Source organism: Ambystoma mexicanum, chromosome 14 (genome assembly GCF_040938575.1).
Source record: "Ambystoma mexicanum isolate Mex_15411 chromosome 14, UKY_AmexF1_1, whole genome shotgun sequence".
Classification (NCBI taxonomy): Eukaryota; Metazoa; Chordata; class Amphibia; order Caudata; family Ambystomatidae; genus Ambystoma; species Ambystoma mexicanum.
Genome location: NC_090940.1, coordinates 81,940,676 through 81,965,050, shown reverse-complemented (window position 1 = coordinate 81,965,050; position 24,375 = coordinate 81,940,676). Strand labels below are relative to the sequence as shown.

General features: G+C 48.2%; 1 protein-coding gene across 1 annotated transcript in view; it reads right to left on the bottom strand.

The window, feature by feature from the left end:
• FAM98B (family with sequence similarity 98 member B) overlaps window positions 1-24,375 on the bottom strand; it is a 308,354-nt gene that overhangs the window by 5,682 nt on the left and 278,297 nt on the right. Inside the window, exon 7 of the mRNA XM_069638554.1 lies at window positions 22,981-23,148. Coding sequence (XP_069494655.1) covers window positions 22,981-23,148 — 168 coding nt within the window. The remainder of the gene's footprint in view (window positions 1-22,980; window positions 23,149-24,375) is intronic.

Here is a 24,375-nt window from a genome sequence, read left to right as displayed (position 1 = left end):
ATCTCCCTGCTTCTGGCCAGTTTCATAGGGAGGAGGCAAAGGTGGTTCAGACATTAGCGAGTAGAGTGTGTGAAAGGCCCTTGTGTACTGAATCCCATTCCAAAGGGATACACTAGAGTTCTCATCAAGACCCCCAGAGACTGGAGTTGTTCAGACTCCCATACCTCAGACTACAGAGAAGCAACAGGCAGTTGGCAGCATACATAAAATGGCTGCTGCTGACGGGCACAATCTGCAGATTCCCAGCAGCACAAAGGAGGAAATGCAGCTTTTCAATTGCATTTCTGGTGACTAAAATGACAGGGGGGCTTTGGGCTGCTGTTGAATTTGACGATGGTAAACCTTTCAGGTCGCCAGGATAAGGTTCAAGATTGTAACACTGCGACGCATAATTCCATCGATTTCCACAGAAAACGGCTTAGCCACTTTGGACCTAAAGGATTCAGGATGCTTATTTGCAAATTGCCGTTCGCAGGAGGCATCATAAATTCCTGCACTTGACAGTCCAAAGACGACTTTTCCAATACACTGCTCCTCGCATTTAGTCTACAATCTTCTCCAAGACCCTTTACAAAGATACTGGCTTAGGAAGGAGTTGAAGTATTCCTGTACCTTCATGACTGGCTGATCCATGGGCCAGATCGCCAGTCAGTGTGGAACGTCAATGACCAGATCATTGTCAACTCAGATGGATTGAGTGGTAAAGTAATAAAGTCTCACCCCTTTCAGGACAGGAGCAACGTTTATAGGCCAGGGTTGTCCAACTCCATGTCTTGAGGGTCAGAATCCTTTAAAAGATTTGCATACATTTAAAATCATTGCATGCAAATTTATCTCATGAAAATTAATGAGGGGCATCCTGAAAAACTGCCAGGATTCCATCTCTCGAAACTTGGAGTTGGACAACGTTGTTGTAGGAACTGTAATCCACAGAAAGCTGGGAAAAGTCCAGCTGGCTGCACGAAAAAGACAAGGTAAACTAGAGGGAAGCACTGCAGCTCGGCAGGAAACAAGTGGAGCCACCCAAGGTATGACCCAAGACACAAGGTATCATGAAGTATCTGTTGTCATGGCACTGCGGGCCAGTCTTCATTTAAGACCGCCAGTATCTCACACTTATTCTTCTCTAGCCAGCAAGCATTTCAAGGATGCAGTACCAGTACCCTGCAGTGAAAGGAGGGACCTTCAGTGATGGCTACAACAACCTCTGCGAGGGTATGCTACTATCTCCTCCAGACCTGCTCATCATCACAACGGATGCAAGTGCCAAAGGCTGTGGCGAGTTTCTAAATGGTAGTCTCTGTGAAGGGCATGGAGTCCAATGGAAGCCAAGAAAAGCTGTGATTGGAGGGAACTGAAGGCAGTGAGAAGAGCCCTCGTGGTGTTTACGGATCAGACGGTGGGACAGCCAGTGATGGTGCAGTCTGACACCACCACAGTGGATTATTTCAACTGACAAGAAGGGTGGGGGAGGTTCACTTCTATGCCGTAGGGAGACTAACAGAAACTGGGGGAATGGGTGGAGGTACATCTCCTTTCTCTCAAGACGAGATAGGTCAAGGGAGTAGACAACATGGCAGCAGGTACCAAGAGCAAGAGATGCCTGGTCTCCCAGGACATGGGATTGATGGGGGGGATTTCATAATTTTTATACATATGCATCCAAAACAGATAGCAAACAGTTACAGGCAGTGGAATATAAAGAGTAAAAGCACAAATAAACAATCGAAAATCTGAATTTAAAACAATCACAGTCACATGCAGTCAGAAGCCTAACAGAATGAAAGGGAGAGGTGATTAGAAGAATGTGGACGGAAGAGTAAATACAAACTGACCATTCAAGAGAATCTGAAGTGGAGGTGATTAACAGTGAAGGTCACAAGTTATGTCATAGCATGGGGCATAGATAAGTGGGCTATATACTACAGTGTGGGACTTTATTGAATTGACTCGCACAATGACTCAACCATACATATCCACAAAAAGGTCTCCAGATTGCCTGAAATAAATCCTGGCCTCTATCATTTTATAGATGACACTCAGGTGTTGACAAAGTCAAGTACTGCATGGATGCAATATTCAATGTTCAAACACTGAACTGATTTCCAAGCATGTAGGATCATTGTTGTGGCTAGCATGCCCGCTCTGAACAACCATGCTTGGTTTGCTTTGGTCAAGTCACATATCATTTGGTCATCGCCCAGGATGAACAGGGAGGCCTTAATCAGCATTTCATTTTCTAGTGCAAGGTTTTTTCTCTCAGACACCTTGTTCCAAAATCCATTGGTCTTTTGACAGAACCAAATTAGATGGCTCATGTTCTCAGCTCTTAGATTTGTATTGTACATCTGTCCGGGCATCAAATATATCAGATGAAGTTTGATTTGACAAGCAATCAAGTTTCAGTCCAACAACGACAATGGTACATTGCAGCAACAGCTCATCCAACTTTCGGGTCTCGGATTCTATCCAATTTCCTGCAGCCACATTAGCAGTATCCCCACGTCCTTGTTTGTTGCAGCGAGAAGTTTGTATAGTACAGCTGCTGGGCAGCCATTAGCCATACATGCTTCCACACAAGAACAAGCTTCATTCTGGGGGCAGTTGGGGGTCTAAACTAGACACATCCACAATACTATGTTCATATTCTTCTCAATTGTTGGTATTCCGTGTGGGTGCAATCTTGCAAGTTATGCGCCTACACAACTAGTAATAAGAGATACATTTTCCATCCTCAAATAGATCTTTAACATATCATCCAGATACCAATTGGGCCAAAATATACTCTTTTGAGCTTTGAACCGAGAATTAAGCCAAATTGACACATCTAAGAAAACATAAGGGTTCGTCCCACAGTACACTGGATATGTAAAAACAGCTTCCACATAGAAACTGAGTGTGTTCTTGTCAAGTTTAGACTTTGCAGTTAATAAAAAGTGATGCTTGATTGGATTTAGTGTGTCTCCACAAATCGCCATCTGGCTTCCACAGTCTATGTATGTGTCTCACCGAGAAAATGGTAGTTTGAAAAATTAGGGACATACATGCCCCTAAATAGGTTGGTAACTGCAGTTTCCAAAACGGTATCCTATGGTTTGCCAGCCCACAGAACCTTCTGTTTCATAGCATTGATTTTCTTGACAATACCTTTCGGTGGCTAAAGAGGGAGCCTTGAAAGGATGTAGTTAATCTAGGGGCAATATTAATTTTAATAGGGTTGACCTTCCATAAAGAGTTTTTAAGAGGACCACCTTGACTTCTTGCTTAATCTTTGGCAACTGCTTCTCAAAACGTATCATCATACGGGGATATCCAGATTCGCACACACCTCATTTTAGAGAAGCACCATGTGTCTTTGCAGTCATCAAATAAGTGTTTAATACATGATGGAAAGATTGGCATTATCTCAAATGTGTTTCGGTTCACTTTATAACCAAAGATTTACGAGAAGGCTTTGATTGTAATCATCAGAGAAGCAATACACATCAGGGTCTTGCAGTATAGCCAGAAGGTCATGTGACCAAATTTTCCCAGACTCTCCCCCATATCCATCTCCTTGGGTGTCTGTTGTCTCCCAACATAACAGCCAGGTGTTCCATTGTGACATAAATAGTTGAGTTGATAGCCTTGTCTAGTAACTCTTTGAAGGCTGCACTTCCCTGAACAAGGCCGTTCAGTAGGACACTTGCACAGGGTTCTGCATAAAATAGCCTCACCCATCCGCAAAAAAGTGCCAAAATCCCACCCTTCTGAGAGTAGTAAACAGATATTCACACTCAATCCCGTGAAACGCTTTCCCTGCGTCAAGATATACTGCAGTGTTCAGATGGTTTCTAAAACCAGCCCTCGGGGTGGGGGGGATTTTAGGAGGCAAACCTATATATGGTAAATGTGGAAGACACAGAGGTCAACCCAATCAAGGCAAGTGTGGAAGAGCAGTCAACGCATCTTCTCAGAAGAAATGTGAGAGAGGTCTAGGGCTACATGAGTCCACACACAATAACACCAATAATTCAAGTTAGTCAGTAAGTATATGAAAATACATGTCTTAGGTCTTTAGGAACACACTAAGCATGTAAATAAACCACAGGTAAGTAATGTAATCAGACACCATAGATTCATTCTCCTTTAGAAATAAGGTTCCATATGATTATATTGTTGTGTCATGGTCTTATATTTAAGACCTTTCATATCAATTAATAAAGCAATAAAACAGATCTCACAATGTAAAATAGAATAAATCCAAGTCATCTGAGCATTAATAGATTTGTACCATCTCCAATACTAAAACAATTCAAAAGTTGCAATCAAGGAGGCCACCAGGGGTCGCGCGTGCGATGGCAGCCTAAGCGTGACGCTTCCATTCGGTGGGTAGAGCCCCTACTTTGGGCCCCCGGGTGGATAAGCCCCGGTTCATACTGTGGCTGATAGCCTTGGGAGTCTGTGGAGGAAAAAGTGTAAGGTTTGCCCCAAGGGAGGTCGAGATAATCCGAGATGCAGCTAGTGCAGGAAACCAAAAGCGTTTCCCCAAAAAGGGGGCTCTTGGACTGCGGCAACACCACCTTAGTTTAGAGCGGCCCGTGGCCTGGAGCTGGAGGTCCGGGAAGAGGGGATACCTCGGGACATTGGTGCCACAGCGTCGTGCTGTAAGCGCCACCACCACCAGGGCTGAGGTGAACTTAATGTGTGGCTCTCCCGGCGAGTTGGAGTGGGGGACGAGAACTGAGGCAGCAGAGTAACAGCTTCTAGCTGACAGACACCGTTCCCATAACTACTGTGCTGCGCTCTTCAGCATGGTCAAGGAGTTCCTGGAGGTGCGGGATGCATGACGCCGGAGACTGGGAGCTTGAGCTCCCGGGAGAGGGATCAGCCCCTGGGATAGTTAAACTGTGGGGAGTTAAACAATGGTACACTCCCACGAGAAGCGGCAACTGGAGGCGATGCGTAACTGGTGCCCCCCACTGAGGTGAGACGATGGGGGACACAGTCGGGACTTGACGGAGGCGTGTGGTCCCAGTCTGGGGACGAGAGTGAGGTGTGGGCCCCCTGGCATGCAACAGGGGTGTGTGCCCACCTCACCCCATAGACATTGGAGGAGTCGATGTATCGGAGCAGTGCTCAGGGGATTGGGTGAACCGAGCCCTGGACATAGCCCCCCGCCCTCCCATCCCCGGGAGTGGCAGTACCGGCCAGACTGCAACGTGTATAGGGCCAGCCCACTCCAGGGGCTTATGAGAGGAAGAGTGAGGAGATGGACCCGATATAGTGTAAAAGTCAGCCTGGCCAGGCGGTGCCCACCATGGAGGCAAGACCCCGGGCGCCCGAGAAGAGTACCTACACAGTTGGTGATAGTGCACCAAGAAGGGTCGAACACAATATGCCAATCTTGGTGTCCCCCTTCCAGAAGTGTGGCCTCAGAGTGATACATGGGCTCGGGTGGGCAGATTGCAGTTCAGACCCCCATTGCTCAGAGGGAATCTGAGAGGATGCCTACCGGGTGGGGGAGGGGGAGTTCCTGAGGAGAAGGTGGATGGAGTTTGCGGGTTGTCCCCGGTTGTAGAGGTGGCACACAGTACAGGCTCTTTACTTGGGTGGAGGGCTGTGGGACCTCAGGGGAGAGGCGAGTGGTTCGGGCTTGTATGGGGGACCCCCGCAGATTATACAGACTGGAAAACAAAGTTGGGACAATTTGAATACCCACAGAGGCAGAGTACCGAGCGGGGGGTGGTCGCAACACCAAAGATAGCATCCAGGGGGGAGAATGGAGGGGGCCCAGTGTCCATGACTAGGGATATTGCTTCTCTGATGGAAGAGATAGGGGGAATGAGAACGGACATTGAAGGTAAAGTGGAGAGAATCAACAGCAGGACTGACAAGATATCCCAAGAAGTGGAACATAATCAGTCATCCCTAGATACACTGGAAACTCAGATGGACAAGTGAATGGCGGAGTTGGAAAGAAGAGAGGTTGAAATTACCCTCAAGATGGACGATTGAGAATCGAGTGGGGGAATAACTTGCAATTTTTGGGCAAGCATGAGAAGGGTGGGGGGAGGCAAAGACCAGAGGAGAGCCATACATGAGGTGGCGAAACCTTTGAAGGGAGACTACACCAATGATGAACCCAAAATGGATAGGGTGCACAGGGTGGGCAGGGGGTCAAGCACAGGCTTTAGGTCTGTCCTCACTCCTTTTCATAATTACCCGGACAAGCTGAAGATCCTGGAAAAGGCAAGAGCTATGGGACAGGTGACCTAGGGCTCTGCAAAAATGACAGTCTTTCAAGAACTATTCACCCTCACGCTGGCCAAGCAGCACTTATGCGCAACCCTTATGAAGTGGCTAAATGGGAAGGGGGTGAGATACAGGTGAGGCTTCGCCTTCCCTATCCCCTTTGAGGTGGATGGATATAAGTTGGTCAGGGAAGACGATATCGGTAGTGTCACTGGAGAGCTGACCAGAAAGGCAGAGTCTGTACCGGATGAGGGAACAAGGGGTGCAGATGGCCGACAGTGGTGTATTAAGGAGCCCAATAGGCGGCGGGTGCCTGGTTCAAGGAAATTTAGGAAGCTGAACACTTCCCCAGCGACTCAGTTGAGAGCTTCTTACCCTGATGTTTTTGGATTTTTGCTCACGCACAGTGGTCTTTTCTTTGTTTCAACCGGGGTCGTAGATGTTGATATGACGCCCTAGAAGGGAAAAGGTTTTAATCCCCAGTTTGGAGTACTGGTTCAATTAGATTTTAAAGAAAGGGGATGTGGAGAGGAGACTGGGAGTGGTCTAGGAGTTGGGGGGTAGAGGGAATTGGAAAGGGGGGTGCTCTTGATTTGGTGGAGCATGTGGAGGTGACCTGGTGGATCGGGTACTATTGGTGGTCTGTTACTCGACCAGTGATGTTTACTGGAAGGAAGCAGGCACTATAAGGGGGTGGGGTAAGAAGGGTAGGGTGTGAGGGGATTGGAGAGGCCTGGTATAAGGGAAAGGCTAGTGCAATTTTGTATGACCTGAGTGGAGTGGAGTCAGAGTATGTGGTTGTCTGACCAGTTGGGGATATCTGTGGTATGGCAATGGCAGACCTGAACAGGGGGTAGGGGGCGTGATCGCCTGCGGATCTACACGTTAAATGTGAAAGGGCTTAATTAACCAACTAAAATATTCTTGGTGGCTAGAGTGTTCCAGAGAGTTGGGATGGATGTTCTCTTCCTCCAAGAAACAAGGTTCTTCAGGGGAGAGGAAAGGAGGGTTCCTTGTGGTCTTCTGGACCGGTGTACTGAGGGTCAGGAAATACTAGAAAGGAGGTTGTGGCATCCTACTACATAAGAGATTGAGGATGGAGGAAGTAAAGGTGTGGAAGAGCACAGAGGGGAGAGCATTATTAGTTTACGGTCTCCAAGGGTGTCAGATTTACTTTTGCGGCCTTGTATGTCTCCAAACAAGGGCAGTTAAAATTCTTTAAGCCTATGTTGGCAAGGGTCCAGAATGTGGGAATAGGGCAATTTAGCTGTGGGGGGGGGTGACTTAAAGATGGATAGAAGAGCATTGGGGTCGTCAGGAACAGGGGCCCCTTAGTGGGTGGGGAAGGATTGCAGGCTTGCCTGGTTTCACAATGTCTGCAGGATGTTTGGCGCTTTTTGCACCCCAAGAGAGGGGTTTCACCTTTTACTCTCCACCCCACAGGACCTATACGTGTATTGATTATCTGTATCTCGAGAGATCTCCTGAAGGTGGCTCTGGGTCCAGAGATCCACCAGATTGCCTGGTCAGATCATGGCCTGGTCTCCCTTGACCCATCTTGGGCGTGGTTGAGTCCTAGTAACTCACTATGGAGCTGCAACGAGTCCCTGTGGAAGGACCCAGTTTTCAGAGAGGAGTTTGAGGGGGCGATTAAAGAACACTTCCTTCTGAATGATACGGGGGAAGAGGATTAGGGCACAGTGTTGGATGCGGCAAAGGCGACATGGAGGTGACTCTTGATCAGAGAGGGGGCAAGAAAGAAGGGGAGAGGACTCTTTTGGAGAATAGATTGTGCACAGAGATTTGGGTCTTGGAAAGACGATTACAGGCATCGGAGGAGGGGGTGGAAGAATGGATAGAGGAAGTGAGGGGTAAGAGAAGAATTCCGGTTAGTAGAGGAAGGTAGGATAATTCGGAAGCAGAAATATTACTAAAAAGGGGACAAGGCAGATGGCCCCATTGGCAGACTGACTGCGTTGGCAGCGCGCCAATAGATGGATAATGGTAGTGGGGGGTGGGAGGACATCAGGAGTTACTCTGAAGAGGTTGCCGGGGGGGGGGGGATACTGGAGAGTTTTGCTTCCTTCTACGAGGGGCTATATTTGGGAAGGGTCAACTGGATGCGCAGGGGATGGAGGCTTTTTTGAGAGAGGTGTTGGTACTGATACTGACCCCCGAGGAGTCTATAGAAATGGATACTCCCCATCACTGGGACGGCTTGCGATCCAACGCCTGCAGTTGGGAAAGGTGCTAGAGGAAGATGGGTAGACCTCTGCTGTCTACAAGTCATTTGCGGGCATCTTGGTCCCATAGCTAGTTAAATTGTTTAACACCATCTTGGAAACTGGATGGTACTGAAGTCGTTTGTGTGGGCTCTTAACTCGCTAATAGCTAAAGAGGGCAGAGACCGCCCCCCCCAGGTCTGTAGGTCGTTTCAGACGATTTCGCTCCTCATTGTGGATGCAAAGTTGTTTACTCGAGTCCTGGCATCAAGGCTGGATGTCCATATGCCACGGTTGGAACATTCGGACCAGGTGGGCTTTATAAGGGGGCACCAAGGAGCCAATACGATGCAAAAATCTCTGCACTTTATCGAATGGACCCGAGGAGGGGGGTAACCTTACACTCCTGTCGATTGATGTGGAGAAGGCATTTGACAGAGTGGATTGGGACTTCCTGAAGGCAGTTCTCATTAAGGTTGGAGCGGGGGGAATAGGTTTCTGTAGGGAATCGTGGCTCTATATTTGGACCCAAAGTTATGTCTGGACCAATGAGAGTTTTTCAAGATGGTTCAGGTTGAGACAGGGCACAAGGCAAGGTTGTTCCCTTTCGCTGATACGCTTTGCTCTTTCCTTGGAACACTTGGCTCAGAGGTTGTGCAATGACCCCAGAGTGGAAGGTATTGTTGTGGGCAGAGGGTAGTATAAACTGGGACTATATGCAGATGACATAATATTGCACCATAGAAATCCAGTATCTTCAGTGTCCACAGCGGTGGAGTTGGTAGAATATAGAGTGTTCTCTGGTTTTAAGATTAATAAAGGGAAGTCCATACTATTTCCGTTGGACCAGATGGGGGAGGACAACAGGCAGAGGTTGGGCCCGTTGAGGATGAAGATCAATGAGGATCAGTTGCATCATCTGGGCATAGATGCTACAAGGGAAATACGGGGGCTCTATGAAGCAAATTTCCCCCCGCCCCCCACTGTTATTGAAGTTGTTCATGGCTACGGAGAAATAGAGAAATTAACGATGTTGTGGTTAGGATGGCTGAACGCCATAAATATGAACTTCCTCCCCAGAATCTCCTATTTCAGAGGAGTCACATTCAGATTCGCAACTCTATGGTTCAGGAGCTGAAGGGTGCGTTCAGTGGTTTTTGTGGCTGGGAAAGAAGGCCAGGGTGACATACGAGATTTTGGTGCTCACCAAAGAAAAAGGAGGGGTGGGTTTCCCAGGCCTGTACCTGTATTATAAGGCTGCACACCATCTTGATTCCACATCTGAGGGGGACAGCGGAAATGTCAATGATTGGGGCTGGACAATTTTCATCTTTGGCCGACGATGGTAGGGGAACGGTTGTGGGTGCCAAGAGACCGAATCCTGAGAAGGATTAGAGAACGCCCTATTCTGGGGGTCATTTGGAAGAATGGTCCTGAGATGAATGGGGCAATGACATGTCCCTTCCGCTGAGCCACTTGTGGGCCCCGTGTGTGAGGGACCATATCCAGAATTTGACATGTTTCAGAGATGGTTCGAGGCAGGTTTAACAAGGGTTGTCAGTTGTGGAGACATGGTCAGTTTATTCCCTTGGTGGACCTGAATGAGGAGTTGGGAATAGTAAAGTTGCCTGTGTTTTCATACCTGCAACTGAAGGGAGTAATTCCATCTGAGCCCTGGAAGGACAATGATACAGAAAGACCTCACTCCCTTGGAGAAAGTCAGACTATGGCACAAAATGTGTTGTTGGGTGTATAGGGTTTCAACTGAATGCCAGTACAAGCTCCATGAGATTAAACTACTGCATAGGTGGCAGTATGGCCCAGTGCGACTCTCCAAAATGTTTTTAGGGGAAGAGTCCTTTTTGCTGGCACGAATGTGGTGCTCGAGCCGACTACTGGCACATGTGTTGGGGCTGTGAGAGGGTGTAGAACTACTGGGATGAAGTGCTTGGATGGATTAAAGAGCGGTAAGGAGTCCCCCGGACAAAGACAGTTGTTGGTTTTATTTGGTTTATCGGGTAATGATAGGGAATACAGTAGCATTTGGCGCACTTTGTTATTGGCAACAAGAGCATGCTTAGCGATGCACTGGAAGAGGGTGTGCCTCCCGGATAAGAAGTAATGGATAAACACAGCAAATAATATATATGTGATGGAAAGGATAACTGTGGCCATATAAGACAGTGCTACGAACGTGGAGGCGGAATGGGAGGCATTCCGGATAAGGTACATGTCTACGGAAGAGGGGACGGTGGGGTAAAGGAGATGAAAGGGGGCGGTAAGGATGGTGGAAGTGGTTCTTAAGGTGCTTCACTTTTACAACGTGCAAAGGTTAAGAGGACACAAGGAGTAGGGGGACGGGCGCATGACAGGTTGATTCACAGGCCAGGTTTGAGGACACTATGACATGGTTCGAAATTGAGGGGAGCTGGGAGCTATTTAGCTCCTGCTTCTTGCATAGTAGAGCCTGGTTAGCTTTAAATCGACAGCCTCTGGGAGCTACTTTTGGCTCCTGAGGCCAACCGGTGCCTTCCAAACATGTAAATGTGACATTAACTGATTATTTGAGAATGTTGATAAAGAATTCGAACACATCTAATATACGTTAAAACACAATGGTTCATACAAAATGGACAAAACATTAAAAGAGCATCTCTTTTAGCTCCTGCCTACAGGGTGATCCCTGACAGTGAGCTGGTTTTACCTCCTGCTCATTGAATCTCAACTTCAAGCCCTGCTATGACACTGGTGGTTTCGCTCGGGTCAGGTGGAAGTGACATCCTATGCCATGGGGGTGGGGAAGGAGATAAGGGGTTTGAGAAATATATAGGGGTAATGTATTGAGGGGCCAATGTCAAGTGGTTTATTGTGGTATTGTGTTGTGCTTTCGGCCATACCTTACTATATAATAATGGAAAATGTTAATAAAGTTGAATTTTTTAAAAAAAAGTTGCAATCAAGATAATTCAATGCCTGTTAATTGAAATCGGGTTGTTCAATATAGACTCTAATCATGGGCTCAAATTCATGGCCCAATTCATAGATGTCAGATTTTCAATGCTCCACCAAAGCCGTGTAAAGTAGTCTATAGTAGAGCAATCGCCGTCAGACCCATCTATTCCTGATAGACTCTAGATCCAGCAGCTCAATGGCATCAACACTGCCATACTCCATTAAATGATTTTACGTGTTGGCATGGTCTTCTACTTTCTTCCATTCTTTGCCTCGCGCCTGAGACTTCTCCTGAGTTAGCTAGCTTACATTTTATCCCAAAATAATCCCTTGGTATGCTGGGGTTGGGAAACTGCAGCATATAGCGTGGCAGAACCCCCAGGACAGGCATGTGCTTGTAGTACTCTGTGGCCAGGGCATAAACCGCTAGGTTCTCTTTATTCTGCTCATAAACTAGAAGTTTCAGATTTCCTTTGATTCTGGATTTAGCAAGTCTGGCTGCAGGTACAGCATCAGGATTTGTGGTTCTAGGAACGGTTTCCAGTAACGGGCTTTGCTCATGAGAAGTCTGCGTGCTGTCCAGATCTTGGAAGCTAATACAAAAAGAATTTGCTAAAGACCACTCTTCTGCCGGTTCATATTTTTTAATTATAATATATCGTCGTAGGATGGTCAGTGAATTAAGGGATGTCAGCTATAGCTCCGCTCACAGATATTAAGATATTCTGGGGGCAGCAGCGAATGGCACGCAGGCAAAAACTTTCCATTTTATTAAACTCACTCCCCTCATTAAACGACCAAATGTCAGTACCATACAATAAGGTAGGATGTATTTTAAGCAGATGGATGTCTCTTAAGGCAGCAATCCCGAATAACGCACAAAGAAAGTTAATATACCCGCAGCATATGAAAATATGGGATACATTACTCACCGTAATCGTATTTCTGATGCTTGTATCTGCTTAGATTCACATGCTGTGCATAGGCCGACATCTAGTGGAAGCTGCGGAGTATTACAGTTTGTTTTTCGAAAGTCGAAAATGGGCGTCGACACAGGCGTGCCAGTAATACTATCCCTAGTGTGACGTCCACTGTACCCAAGATCCCTCACGCGTGTAGGATCCTCAGATTGTATTTTTTCTGACATGAGGAAGCATGAGGAGTAGCGTGAGTACAGATAATCCAAGCAGATAGACAGAAAGGTAAGACTACAAGCAATCATGCGCCTTCTCTCGGAGGGGAGGAAGGGTGGGTCGCATGTGAATCTAAGCAGATACAAGCATCAGAAATACGATTACGGTGAGTAATGTATCCCTTCTGAGGCTTGTGGAATCTGCTTAGATCACATGCTGTGCATAGATTAGCGAGCAGTACCAGAAAAAGGAGGTGGGATGTGAGAAGGGTCATGAGCAAACAGGTGTCTTAGAACCGCTTGTCCCACTTGTGTATCTGTCTTGGAATGAGTGTCAATGCAGTAATGCTGAGTAAAAGTGTGAATAGAGCTCCAAGTAGCCGCTTTGCAAATGGTGTCGAGGGGAACATTTGCAATGAAAGCCAGAGTGGCACCAATGCCTCTAGTAGAGTGGGCCCTTGGCGTAAAAGGCAGAGTCTTTTTAGAAAGAGAGTAACACAGCTGTATACAGTTGATAATCCACTTCGAGATAGCGCCCTTAGAGACGCGATCCCCCTCTCTGCCTGTAGCTACGGAGACAAACAGTTGATCTGTTTTCCTTAGCGGTCTGGTTTTATTTACATAGTATAGGACCGCCCTACGCACATCTAGGGTGTGTAGTTTCACCTCAGCCGAGCTTTGCGGGTTCTGGAAGAAAGTCGGAAGCTCGATGGACTGGTTTACATGGAACTTGGATATGAATTTAGGTGAGAACCTAGGGTGTGTGCGTAAAACCAGTTTGTCCTTGTGGATAGTAAAGAAAGGATCCTGCACTGACAGAGCCTGAATTTCACTGACCCTTCTTATGGAGGTAATGGCTACTAAGAAGGCCGTTTTATAAGTCAGGTGTTTGAGACTACTTTTATGCATGGGTTCGAATGGGGGTCCCATGAGCTTAGCTAGCACCACGTTGAGGTCCCATCCTGGCGGTGGGTTCGAAATAGGAGGGTGAAGTCTCTTTACTCCTTCCATGAAGGCTTTAACCACTGGTACTTTCCACCACGAGACCTTGTTATGGGATGTGGTGTAAGCCGAGAGGGCTGCCAGGTGTACTTTCAGCGAGTTAAAAACCAACCCTGCATCCAGCAGGTGGAGCATGTATGTCACAACGTTGGAAGGAGTGCAATCAACCGGGTTGATTTGTTTATTCTGGCACCAGATAACGAATCTTTTCCACTTATCAAAGTAACAGTGCCTTGTATTTGGTTTCCTGGACTCCTTTAGAATGTCCATACACCTCTGTGGTAATTTGAGATGTCCAAACTTTATGACTTCAGGAGCCATGCTGCTAGGTTCATAGAGTTGGGTTCCTGATGCACTGTTTGACCCTGTTGCTGGGACAGTAGGTTGTACCAGGCTGGGAGTCTGATGGGTTCGCACACCGCCATCCTGCGTAGGTGTGGAAACCATGGTTGTCTCGCCCACATGGGAGCAACTAGGATGAGCGTCATCGATTCCTTGTTCATCTTGTACACCACCTTCCTGATGAGAGGAGTTGGTGGAAAAGCGTACGCAAACATCCCTGACCAGTTCATCCACAGGGCATTCCCTTGGGAGTCCGGCTGGGGGAACCTGGATGCAAATCCTGGGCATTGTTTGTTTTCGCTTGTGGCGAATAGGTCTATAGTGGGGAAACCCCACTGAGAGAAGAGATCTTCTACTACGTCTCTGTGAAGGACCCATTCGTGTTCTTTTGGGAGGGAGTCTCTGCTTAGAGCATCCGCTAGGGAATTGAGCTCCCCTGGAACATGTTGCGATGACAGGAAGATGTTCCGTCTGAGTGCCCATATCTATATTTTCTGGGCAAGCTTGGACAGATTTGGCGAACGAGTCCCCCCTTGCTTGTTCAGATAGAACATGGCTGTCGTGCTGTCCGTCCTGATCTGCACCGACAAGTTCAGTAGATGGGGCTCGAACGCCCTTAGCGCTCGGAATACTGCCAGAAGCTCTAGCATATTGATGTGGTTCTTGGCTACTGAGTGAGACCAGAGACCCTGAGCTGTGTGGTGGAGATGGTGAGCTCCCCACCCAGTCAGGCATGCATCTGTAGTCACCACGGCTTGTACTTCGGGATCGTAAAAGGGTTTCCCCCTTGCGAGATTCTCTCTTGTCCACCAGTGTAGGCTCTGTACGAGTGTTGGCGAAACGACCACTAGATCGTCCCAATGACCACTTGCCTGAGACCACTGTTTCGCCAACCATTCCTGCATGGGACGCATGCGCAGACGCGCGTGGGGGACCAGGTAAATGCATGACGCCATCATGCCCAGTAACCGCATAGCTTTGCGTACTGTTATCTGTTGACCTGACTGATAATGCGGAATTTGCAGAAGTATATTCCGAATTCTCTCTTCCGAAGGGAAGGTCAATCCTTTCTGAGTATCTAGGATAGCTCCTAGAAACTGTTTTGAGGTGCTTGGCACCAGACTTGACTTTTTCTCGTTGATGGAGAAGCCTAATTCGTGGAGGAGGTCGATCGTCCTTTGAATGTTTGACCTGCAAATTCCTGGGGTTTCCCCCGTTATGAGCCAGTCGTCCAGATAGGGGTACACCGGGATTGCTTCCCTGCGTAGGTGTGCAGCCGCCACCGCCAGTACCTTGGTGAATACCCTTGGTGCTGAAGCTATCCCGAAGGGCAGTACCTTGAATTGGTAGTGGCGACTGTCCACCTTGAAGCGCAAGTACCTTCTGTGCGCTGGGAGCATGGAAATATGAAAATAAGCATCTTTCATATCCAAGGTTGCCATGTAATCCCCCTTTTTTAGGAGGGGGATTACCTCTTGTAGCGTGGTCATACGGAATTTTTGGGGCTTGACATACTTGTTGGCAGGCCGTAAGTCCAATACTGGGCGCATTGTCAAATCTTTCTTTGGCACAAGGAAGTAAGTTGAATAGATACCCTTGTTTACCTGGTGTCCTGGGACGAGTTCTATCGCGTCCTTTTCTAGCAGAATGGCGATCTCCTCGAGAAGGATCTTTTGATGCTCTAGGGAGTGCACTCTTTGTCGTGGAGGATGATTCCGGGGACGCTGCAGTAGTTCTATACAATATCCTGCGGATACTGTTGACAGCACCCATCTGTCTGAGGTGATCCCTTCCCAAGCCTGGGTGAAGGTGGAAATGCGTCCCCCTACTGGGGTTGCGTGGCACGGGACCCTGAACTGAGCGTCACTGTTTTGGTGGAGGTGTGCCACCTCCCTTGTTGGGGCTGCCTCTGCCTCTTCCACGACCTCTCTTGTTACCCCTGCCGTAACTCTGGGTAGACTGCTGGTTGTTATTCCATTGTGTACCTTGTCCCTGGGCATAGTTGCCTCTTTGTGAATTTTGGCCGCGTGGGCGACGAAAATTATTGTTCCCCCTCTGGTTAGGGGGTTTGTTGGTAAGCTGGCCAAGGGATTTGAGAGTCTCATATTCATCTTTGGCATTTTTAAGTGCGTCTTCGACCGCTTTCCCAAACAATAGGTCGGGTTCCACTGGCTTGTCTATTAAAGAAGCCTGGGTTTCTGTCTTGAATCCCGACTGCCGTAACCACGCATGTCTCTTGATAACAGTACCTTCTGCTATCAATCTCCCTGCGTTGTCAGCGGCGTCGAAAGTTGCTTTTAAAATGCAACCAGACACGGCTCTCCCCTCTGCCGAGATCCGAGCCAGCTGGCCCTTTAACGGTTCTGGAGCAGAGGCAATGAGCGCCGCGACTTCTTCCCATTGATGGCAATTGTAACTAGCCAACAGGGTGGTGGAATTCGCAATCCTTGCTTGGTAGGCGGACGTTGAGGCTACCTTTCTGCCAAACCCGTAAAGTTTTTTGCTCTCCTTATCGGGAGGAGCTTCTGATGAAGATAAGGGCGTGCCAGCCCTTTTTTTTAGTGTTGGTCACCACTAGGGAATCTGGTTTAAGATGTCCCCTTATATACAGAGGGTCAGACTGGGCTGCCCGGAAAATCTTTTCAATTCTGGGGTTGACAGCTCTGGTGAGGTTAGGATTCACCAGGGAAGGATCTATTCTTCGTTGGATGGATTTGAGGATAGGGATGGTCTGAGCGACCGGTCTTCTCTCTCCTACAAACTCCTCCGCGAAGTCCCTTTCCTCCTGTACACCGTGGGTGTCGATGTGGAAGTGTTCCGCTGCTCGAGCGAGAACCTCGTTGAGGAGGGGCTGGTTATCAACTGGAGAGTCAGTAACTGGGGCTTCGCTTTGTACTGGGGAATCTACTCTGTAAATTTCCTGCTCATCTTCTCCCTCCTCCAGGTCCTCATCCTCTGCATAGTAATCTGTCCCGGTTTGTTCTTCCATAATTTCAAACTCCTGGTCCTCTTCAGGGAAAACTTGTCCCTGGTAACTGGGGAGTGGAGTAGAATATGGAGTGGAGTAAGGCTGAACCTCGAAGGGTTCAGGTCTTTCGACCCGGGGCTTTTTACTTAGCGGGATAGGATCGGAGGAGCCTGAGGGTGTGGCCCCTTGAGGGTTATATGAGAGAAAGTGTTCTGGGTTCTTATCATAAAAATCAGCCAAGGAAGACATCCTAGACATAACCCTGTCTATGTCTTCACTGGACCATTCCCTGGAACAGGGTATTACTTTAGCAGGAGATGATTTATGGGACTTTTCAAGGGTAGACTTGTGTTTACTTGTCTGCCTAGGGTGAGAGGATGGTTTTACAGGGGTGGAAGGCTGTGCTTTCCGCTGTTTCTCCCCCTCCCCGTGCGTGGAAAAATGTTTTCCCTGTCCCTTGGAGGCCCCAGAGATTTTCGACGCCTGGCGCCGAGGGTCTGGAGAGGTATCTGTGTGCTTCGGGCGTGGGGCCTCACTGGTGTTAACCGCGGTCTCGGTATCTTGGAGCGCGGCCTGGGGGTGGAAGTCGTCTTCGTCTCCCGACGATCGAACTTCCGTTAATGTGTGTAGCGAGGCACTCTTGGCAAGAGTGGATGATTGCCTTGCGTCGTGAGGTGATCTCGATCGAGAGCGCCCAGAGGACACCGAGTCGGACCGTTCTTTTTGTGCCTCTTTCCGGGAAGTCGACGTCGTCGAGGTCCGGTTGGTTTTAGTGTGTTTAGTGTGTGTTAGGTGTGTAGCGCTTGCGTCGCCGGGGGTCTTCCCCATAGCCGCCCTGCCGGACGACCTTCCGAGGTCGGGGACCTGCGCTCGCCGGCTGTCTTTCGACGCCATAATGCCCTCGCCGTCCGAAAGTACGGCGTCGCTGCCATCGCTGAAGGCGCCCTCCGCTGCCATGGCCTCCTGCCTGGCGTGGTGGGCCCAACGCTTTGTCGAACGGTCCTTAAGTGTCTTAGGTTTAAACCTACTACACGCTCTGCAGTTCGCTTCGGGGTGATCCCTCGGCAAGCAGAGATTGCACGTGGCGTGCCTGTCGACCCAAGGGTATTTGCGATTGCACTTGGGGCAGAATTGAAAAGGGGTACCCTCCATACGCACCTTAAGGCAGCGGGCTGCTAAGTGTAGGAATATATATAAAATGTAACTATATATCAAGAGTGAAGAGTATGTACCACCCCCCACTCTCCCTACTTGTAAGGGCCGAGGCCAGCGGCCTACTAGGCCCGGGCCGAGGCCAGCGGCCTTCCGAGGCCCAGATCCGTCGTGCAGCAGTCGACGGTCGATGACTTCTCCAGCCGTCGTCGAGGTTGAGGGTCGACGTTAGGGTGGGGAAGGGAATGAATAAGAATTATAATTATAATAACAGCAAAGTATGGCTAAGGCCAGGGAACTCCGCAAGATGCTTCCGACCAGTATGGCGGAAAAAAACAATCTGAGGATCCTACACGCGTGAGGGATCTTGGGTACAGTGGACGTCACACTAGGGATAGTATTACTGGCACGCCTGTGTCGACGCCCATTTTCGACTTTCGAAAAACAAACTGTAATATTCCGCAGCTTCCACTAGATGTCGGCCTATGCACAGCATGTGATCTAAGCAGATTCCACAAGCCTCAGAAATATATATATATTAGGGATGTAACAGTATAATGGTATACCGTTAAAGATACCGCGAACCACTCAATTGAACAATAATAACCGTCACATTGTTTATACCGGTATACCGTTCATACCGTTAAGTGTGCTTCTCAATCTGATTTGGAAAGGCTGCAGTAAGCAAGTGCTGCGCAGTCTTGGTCTTGCACTGTTGGATGTGCCATCTGCCAAGCAGTTTCAGTGGGACCAGTTTTTAATGCCATTCCATAAACCACACGTGCCTGACACAAAATCAATATGTTAGCAAAAGGAATTATAAATACAGTGCCAAGAAGAAAAAGGGTTTACTTTGGGGTTTTTATATTTATAATGGATAATGTTTCCTAAACATATGACAATGGGGGATTTCCCTGGTTCTATCATTGAATTTACATATAATAAGTCACACTGCGAAATTCACTCATCTCTGTGGGTATTCCCTGCTTCCATACCAAAGGGTAACATGTCCATGATTACTGAACACCTTTTGGCCCATAAGTAAACTAAAGGCTGTAACGTAAAGAGAGCGTGCGTGTGTGTATGCGCACAAGCGTATACTACCATCAGCCTCCACTGATCTGTGGCATGCAGGTTATAAAGATGGCAACATGTTCATCTTCACCAGTAGCCAGTGAGAGAGCTAAAAGCCTTAATGACCACTTAAGAAAAGCTATTCAGTTTTGCTTTGCCAGTCGCAGCAGGGCTCCCCCCCCCTCCTCTCCACACGTGTGTTTGGTGGAAGCAAGGGGTGGCATTTCAGTGGAAAGTATGTTGAAAAGCCCAATTCTGGCACTGGGCGCCTGGTTTTGTTTGTGATGATAAATCTGACAATTTATGACCTTTTAGAAAATATTTAAGATTGGTTAACTCCACCTGCTATACCGCGATAACCATGATATACCATCATTTGGCAAGAAGGTTATCATACCATCATAAAACTAATACCATGACACCCCTAATATATAAAAACAGAATAGTTTGAATAAGCACAAACCCAGTTCCCTCTATGAAGTCCAGCCCTAAGTAGTATGGGGCCTTTTGCCTAAAACATCACAAACTATGGTTACTTCAGGGAAGGTACTTCAGGACTAAAGCAATGGGCTTGGGGCGAGGGGAGGGGGTAATGTACCCCACTCTATTATAATCCCAAGGTAATGTACCCCACCCTATCCTAATCCCAAGGTAAACTCTAGGAAAGGATCATACGCACAGGTTTGATGAGCAAAGGCCAGAGGGAGTTTAGGGACAAACGCTTTACACCCAATGTTCCCCTAGGGAGACGGGGGACAGAAGCAGGTATGGTAACTTACCGAAAAAACAGGGTGGGTGGAGAGAAACGTCAAGGTTGCGGTTTACCCCTCTCCCCTCCCCCCAACCTCCAAGGGGGTGTCTCACCACATCCACGGTGGGCATAGGGCCAAAATCCTCGACCTCTGCCAGCTGGAGCAGAGGGATGTTGCACTGCCAAACCCAAGGACTTACCACTGGCCTTAGAGGACTGGAACCTCCGCAAGGAGTTATCGGCCTTAGCCCCAAAGTGGTTCTGCCCATCAAGGGGCTTATCTAGGAGCTACACCTGCACAACCTGTGCAAACGCAGAGGTTCTCATCCAGGAGTGCCTCGTTACTACCGTGCCCATAGCCATAGCTCCTTCCTCACAGACAGGTGTGTCTAGTAAACTTGCACCTCAAAGCCTTTTCGGGGACCTTCATCCAGGATAGTCAGTTCAAATTAAACTTCCGCCACGAAAGGGGCCGACAGCCCCAGCGTGTCAAGCACCCTGGCCATCAAGCTTTAGAATGAGGCCTTGTGCTTGCCCGGAGTCAGCGTTGATAAGATGTTGTAAAACTCTGCAGAAATATCCAGACCACTGGTCTCCCGCAGGTCGAAAGGGCAGCTGCAGCAAACCATCATCCTCCCTGTAGAACTTCTACAGAAAGTGATTCACCTTTAAGGGCATATGGCAGGCACGTGCAACCTGTGGCTCTCCAGCTGTTTTGGAACAACTCTGATCAGCCCCAGCCAGCATAGTCAATGTTGAGTGATCATGGGAATCATAGTCCAAAATATCTGGAGAGTGACAGGTTGCAGACGCCTTGCTTAGGGGTTCCATCCAGGAATGGGAATCACCCTCTTGATGGAAGATTTCATCCATCTTTCACATAAATGCCCGCATTGAGAATGGGACATACTCCAGGGGATTTTTTTCTGCGCAGCAAAGCACAACTGCAGCGCACCGCTTAGTCCAGCCTGGCGCAAAGAAAAGGGCCGACACTAAACTGGGGAGCGCCGGGGCATTGTGCCAAGCCGAGCAGTGTCTAAGGTGCGCACACACACTGGTACTTGCGGGAAGGTTTTAATTAAATATTGCTTTGCAACATGCTCTGGTTCAGTCGCTGTCGTAAGAGTATGGCGGAAAAGGGGACGGGACCTAAGAATTTGGGGCCAATGGGGAAAATAGGTCTTAAGGGTGAGAAATGATGACTAAGGAAGGGAAGCATTTGCTGGCTTTGTGTAAAATCTATTCAGAAGGTTTTCAAGGGTAAGCAGGGTAAAAGTCGGCAAGGTAGGGACGGGGAAAGGAAAATGTGCTGGAATGCTGCTGGGACTGTTTGCAACATTGATATGGCTTAGTTTTGTTGAAATGGTAGAAAAAGTATTTGTATTTTTGAACTTGCGGTGGGATGGTAGGTGGTGGGAAGCGATCGACAGAGTGTTTTACCACTGAAGAGTGTCACTGTTGCTAGCATGAGCTTTCATATGAAAGCAGAGGTTTCACGGTGTCTGAATGCTTGGGATCATGCCACGTGTATTGCATCCACTGATCAAGCAGCCCAGTAGGATTTAGGGGTTGAAAGAGGATAAAGAAGGTCCTAGAATCCTTTAGAAAAAGGCTGAATGCAGAGGTGTTCTGTAAAGCTTTGCAGGCAGTAACAACTGCTGCTATACTGTGCTTTGTAACACACATCACTTGGAAACCGTGATAAATGCAGAACGTGAACTTTAGGTGAACAAAAGACGAAATCGGAGGAGGCTGCCAGAACCACACCATTGTAATACCACAATTTGACGTCATGTGCAGCCGTCGTTCTGCCAAATCATCCTTGAAACATGACAGGGCTCTGCACATAGCAAGCAAATCATTCTTAGTCAATCTTTTGATTGAAAAAATGTCATTCAGGCTTGAACAAAGGAAGATTTCTACAGTCACATTTGCTTACACTAACTGCCTCCAGAAGGCCCTCATGTTTAATTATAGTCTCAGATCACTCAACCATTCAAGGGGCTTAACTCCAAGCAAGCCTACAAGTTGCTCAGGAGAAAGCCATGAAAAAGCCAATATCCGACATCACAATTCCCCATCTCGAGTACACTCCTGGAGTGTTTGCCTACCCCTTAATGCAATGATTGCCATCCACATCAATCAAGAGAGGCATGTTCAGCTCGGGCTTCGTCACATATCCAGCTTATTCAAACTGCGAGAAGGAGACATCTTGCCTTGAAACAGACCCCGATATTCTAAGAACAAGGGGCAAACAACCGATGGAAATAAATGCCAGCTTCATATGCTTGTCTCAGCCATGTCATGCAGCAAACAAGCCCTTATTAGCAGTGTGTGCAAGGCTACCATCCCAAAAAGCAAGGGTCAGCTACACTTCCAAACACAGCAGGGGGCAGAAAAAGACCGGGCCTGTGCATGCTCAGAGGTAAGAGAACTGAGGAAGAAGACGAGGATGATCCAGGGTAGAGTGGAACATGGTGCCGAAACGTGACAAGGGACAGCCATCCACCAAGGTCTCTGGTACCATTCGGCTGCAGGGGCAGCATATCCTACAGGTTATGATGGCGGAACTAGGATGACAATGGTTCTGCTCAAACAGCTAGGCAACCATTCAAAACCCTTTACCCCATCAAGAAACGTACCCACAGCAAGCACCAAAAAAACACTCCTGGATGCGCACCATCACCATGCAACATTTAAAGCTACGCACTACCCCCCCCAAGCCAACGAGGGGTGACTACACACTTCTTTTGCTCATTTATTCGCACAGCTCGAGTTTAACAATATCCATTTTACTCAACGTGCACCAAAAATACTTTGCATAGAGGAGATGGACACCGTTGGGGTAATGAGCATCTTATGCATGCACAGCTAAGGGAAGGTAGTACCTGCACAAGGAACCAGTTGATGAATCAAAAAACACACCCACCTTTTCTGAGACACAGACGCCAAGCGCCACTGTGCACCCGGTCAGGGAATGCCAGCTCCCCACCTTTAGATTTCAGGAAACCATTACCCCACTCAAGGCAGAAAGTCTCTCGGCAAACACACCTATACCTGTGCAATGGCAATGCAGAAGGCGTCCCTGCGCATCACTGGCATGGATAGGACCCCTCGAGAGATGGGTAGTAGAGTGCCAGTGAACACTCACCTTGTTGATGGCACATGCAGATTTCTCCCGGGTAGTGCCGCTGCTGGTGCGGATGATACTAGACAGATCTTCCCGGGCAGCAAAAAGATTAGCCAACGTGACGGCAGTTTTCAAAGACAGGGCATACCTTTTCGGCTGATAGGCTCTTGCTATTTCATCGGTTTTTGCCTAAAGGATTTTCAAAAAAAAAAAATCAGAAACTATTGCTTTAGCCAAATGGAAGCATCGGCCTCATTGTGCCCAAACCGTTCCTAGGACAGTCATTTGCTTGCTTCAGAAATGTCCCCACGAAGAACTGGAAATGCTGCATGCATATCTGAACCCATCATTACCAGTTTACATTATGCCTAGATAGCATATCATTGTAGATGTCGATCAAAGCACATCAATACCACTTTTCAAATTACTTCAGAACCAATGAGCATATCCTTGCCAGTTTCCACTTTACCCAATCAGCGCATCGTTGCAGAGTCCCACTTAATTTCCAGTGTCCGTAGGGTCTGAAATAAACAGTTACATATACCTTCACGCAGTCCATTGCCGATTGGTCAAACTCATCTACCAGCAGCATTCAACTTCTGTTGAATGTAGCGGAAAGAAGGGAGGTCAATGCCCGCCTAGCCCGCATGGCAGTTTAAGGCCACAGCGGTCGGCTGCCCCCACCCCAGACAGTGTCTACTATTGGCTTGTGAGCTGCCTGGTGTGGGCTGCAGTGCAAGGCCCACCCCATCCCACCTCAGCGATTCAGACAGATCCATGTAGAGCCTCTACCAGCACTTTTCTCTAGAACAGTGGTCTTCAAACTTTTTAGGCCTGGGAACACCCCCCCCCTCACCTCCACCCCCTGCCAAGCAAATTGTGGGCTGCCCCCCCCAAAAAAATGCCAAATGGACAGTAAATCCAAATGGTTATGCACTATTGCGCGCCGTCACTGCACTCTACTCCCACCAGTTTCTGGACACCCTCATCCCACTCCTAGTCCAGTCCCTGTCCTCTCCCCACCACACCACAGAACCTGTGCTCCCCCACCCTGCTCACAGCACAGTCCCAGTGGTGGCTGGTGAACTAAGTGGAGGGGCATAAATATTTCCACCAGCTGTGCCAGAGCGACCAAGCGCAGCAATGGAGCCCAAACCAATCAAGGAAGATTTGGGGGGTTTGCCCACGGTGAATTCTTTTTAAACAATGGGTTAAAATGTTGTATTTTAGAGCATACTTTAAAAAAAAGAAATGGGTAAAAAGCCAAACTGTTTGCAATTGGTGCAAGGGGGGGGGGCAGGATTCAAACATATTTTTTACTGGACATCTAGATGTCCAGTAAAAAGATACCATCCCTGTTCCCTGGGCCCCACAGTGCCCAACACAATCAACATGATTTTGTGTGTATGCAAGGCG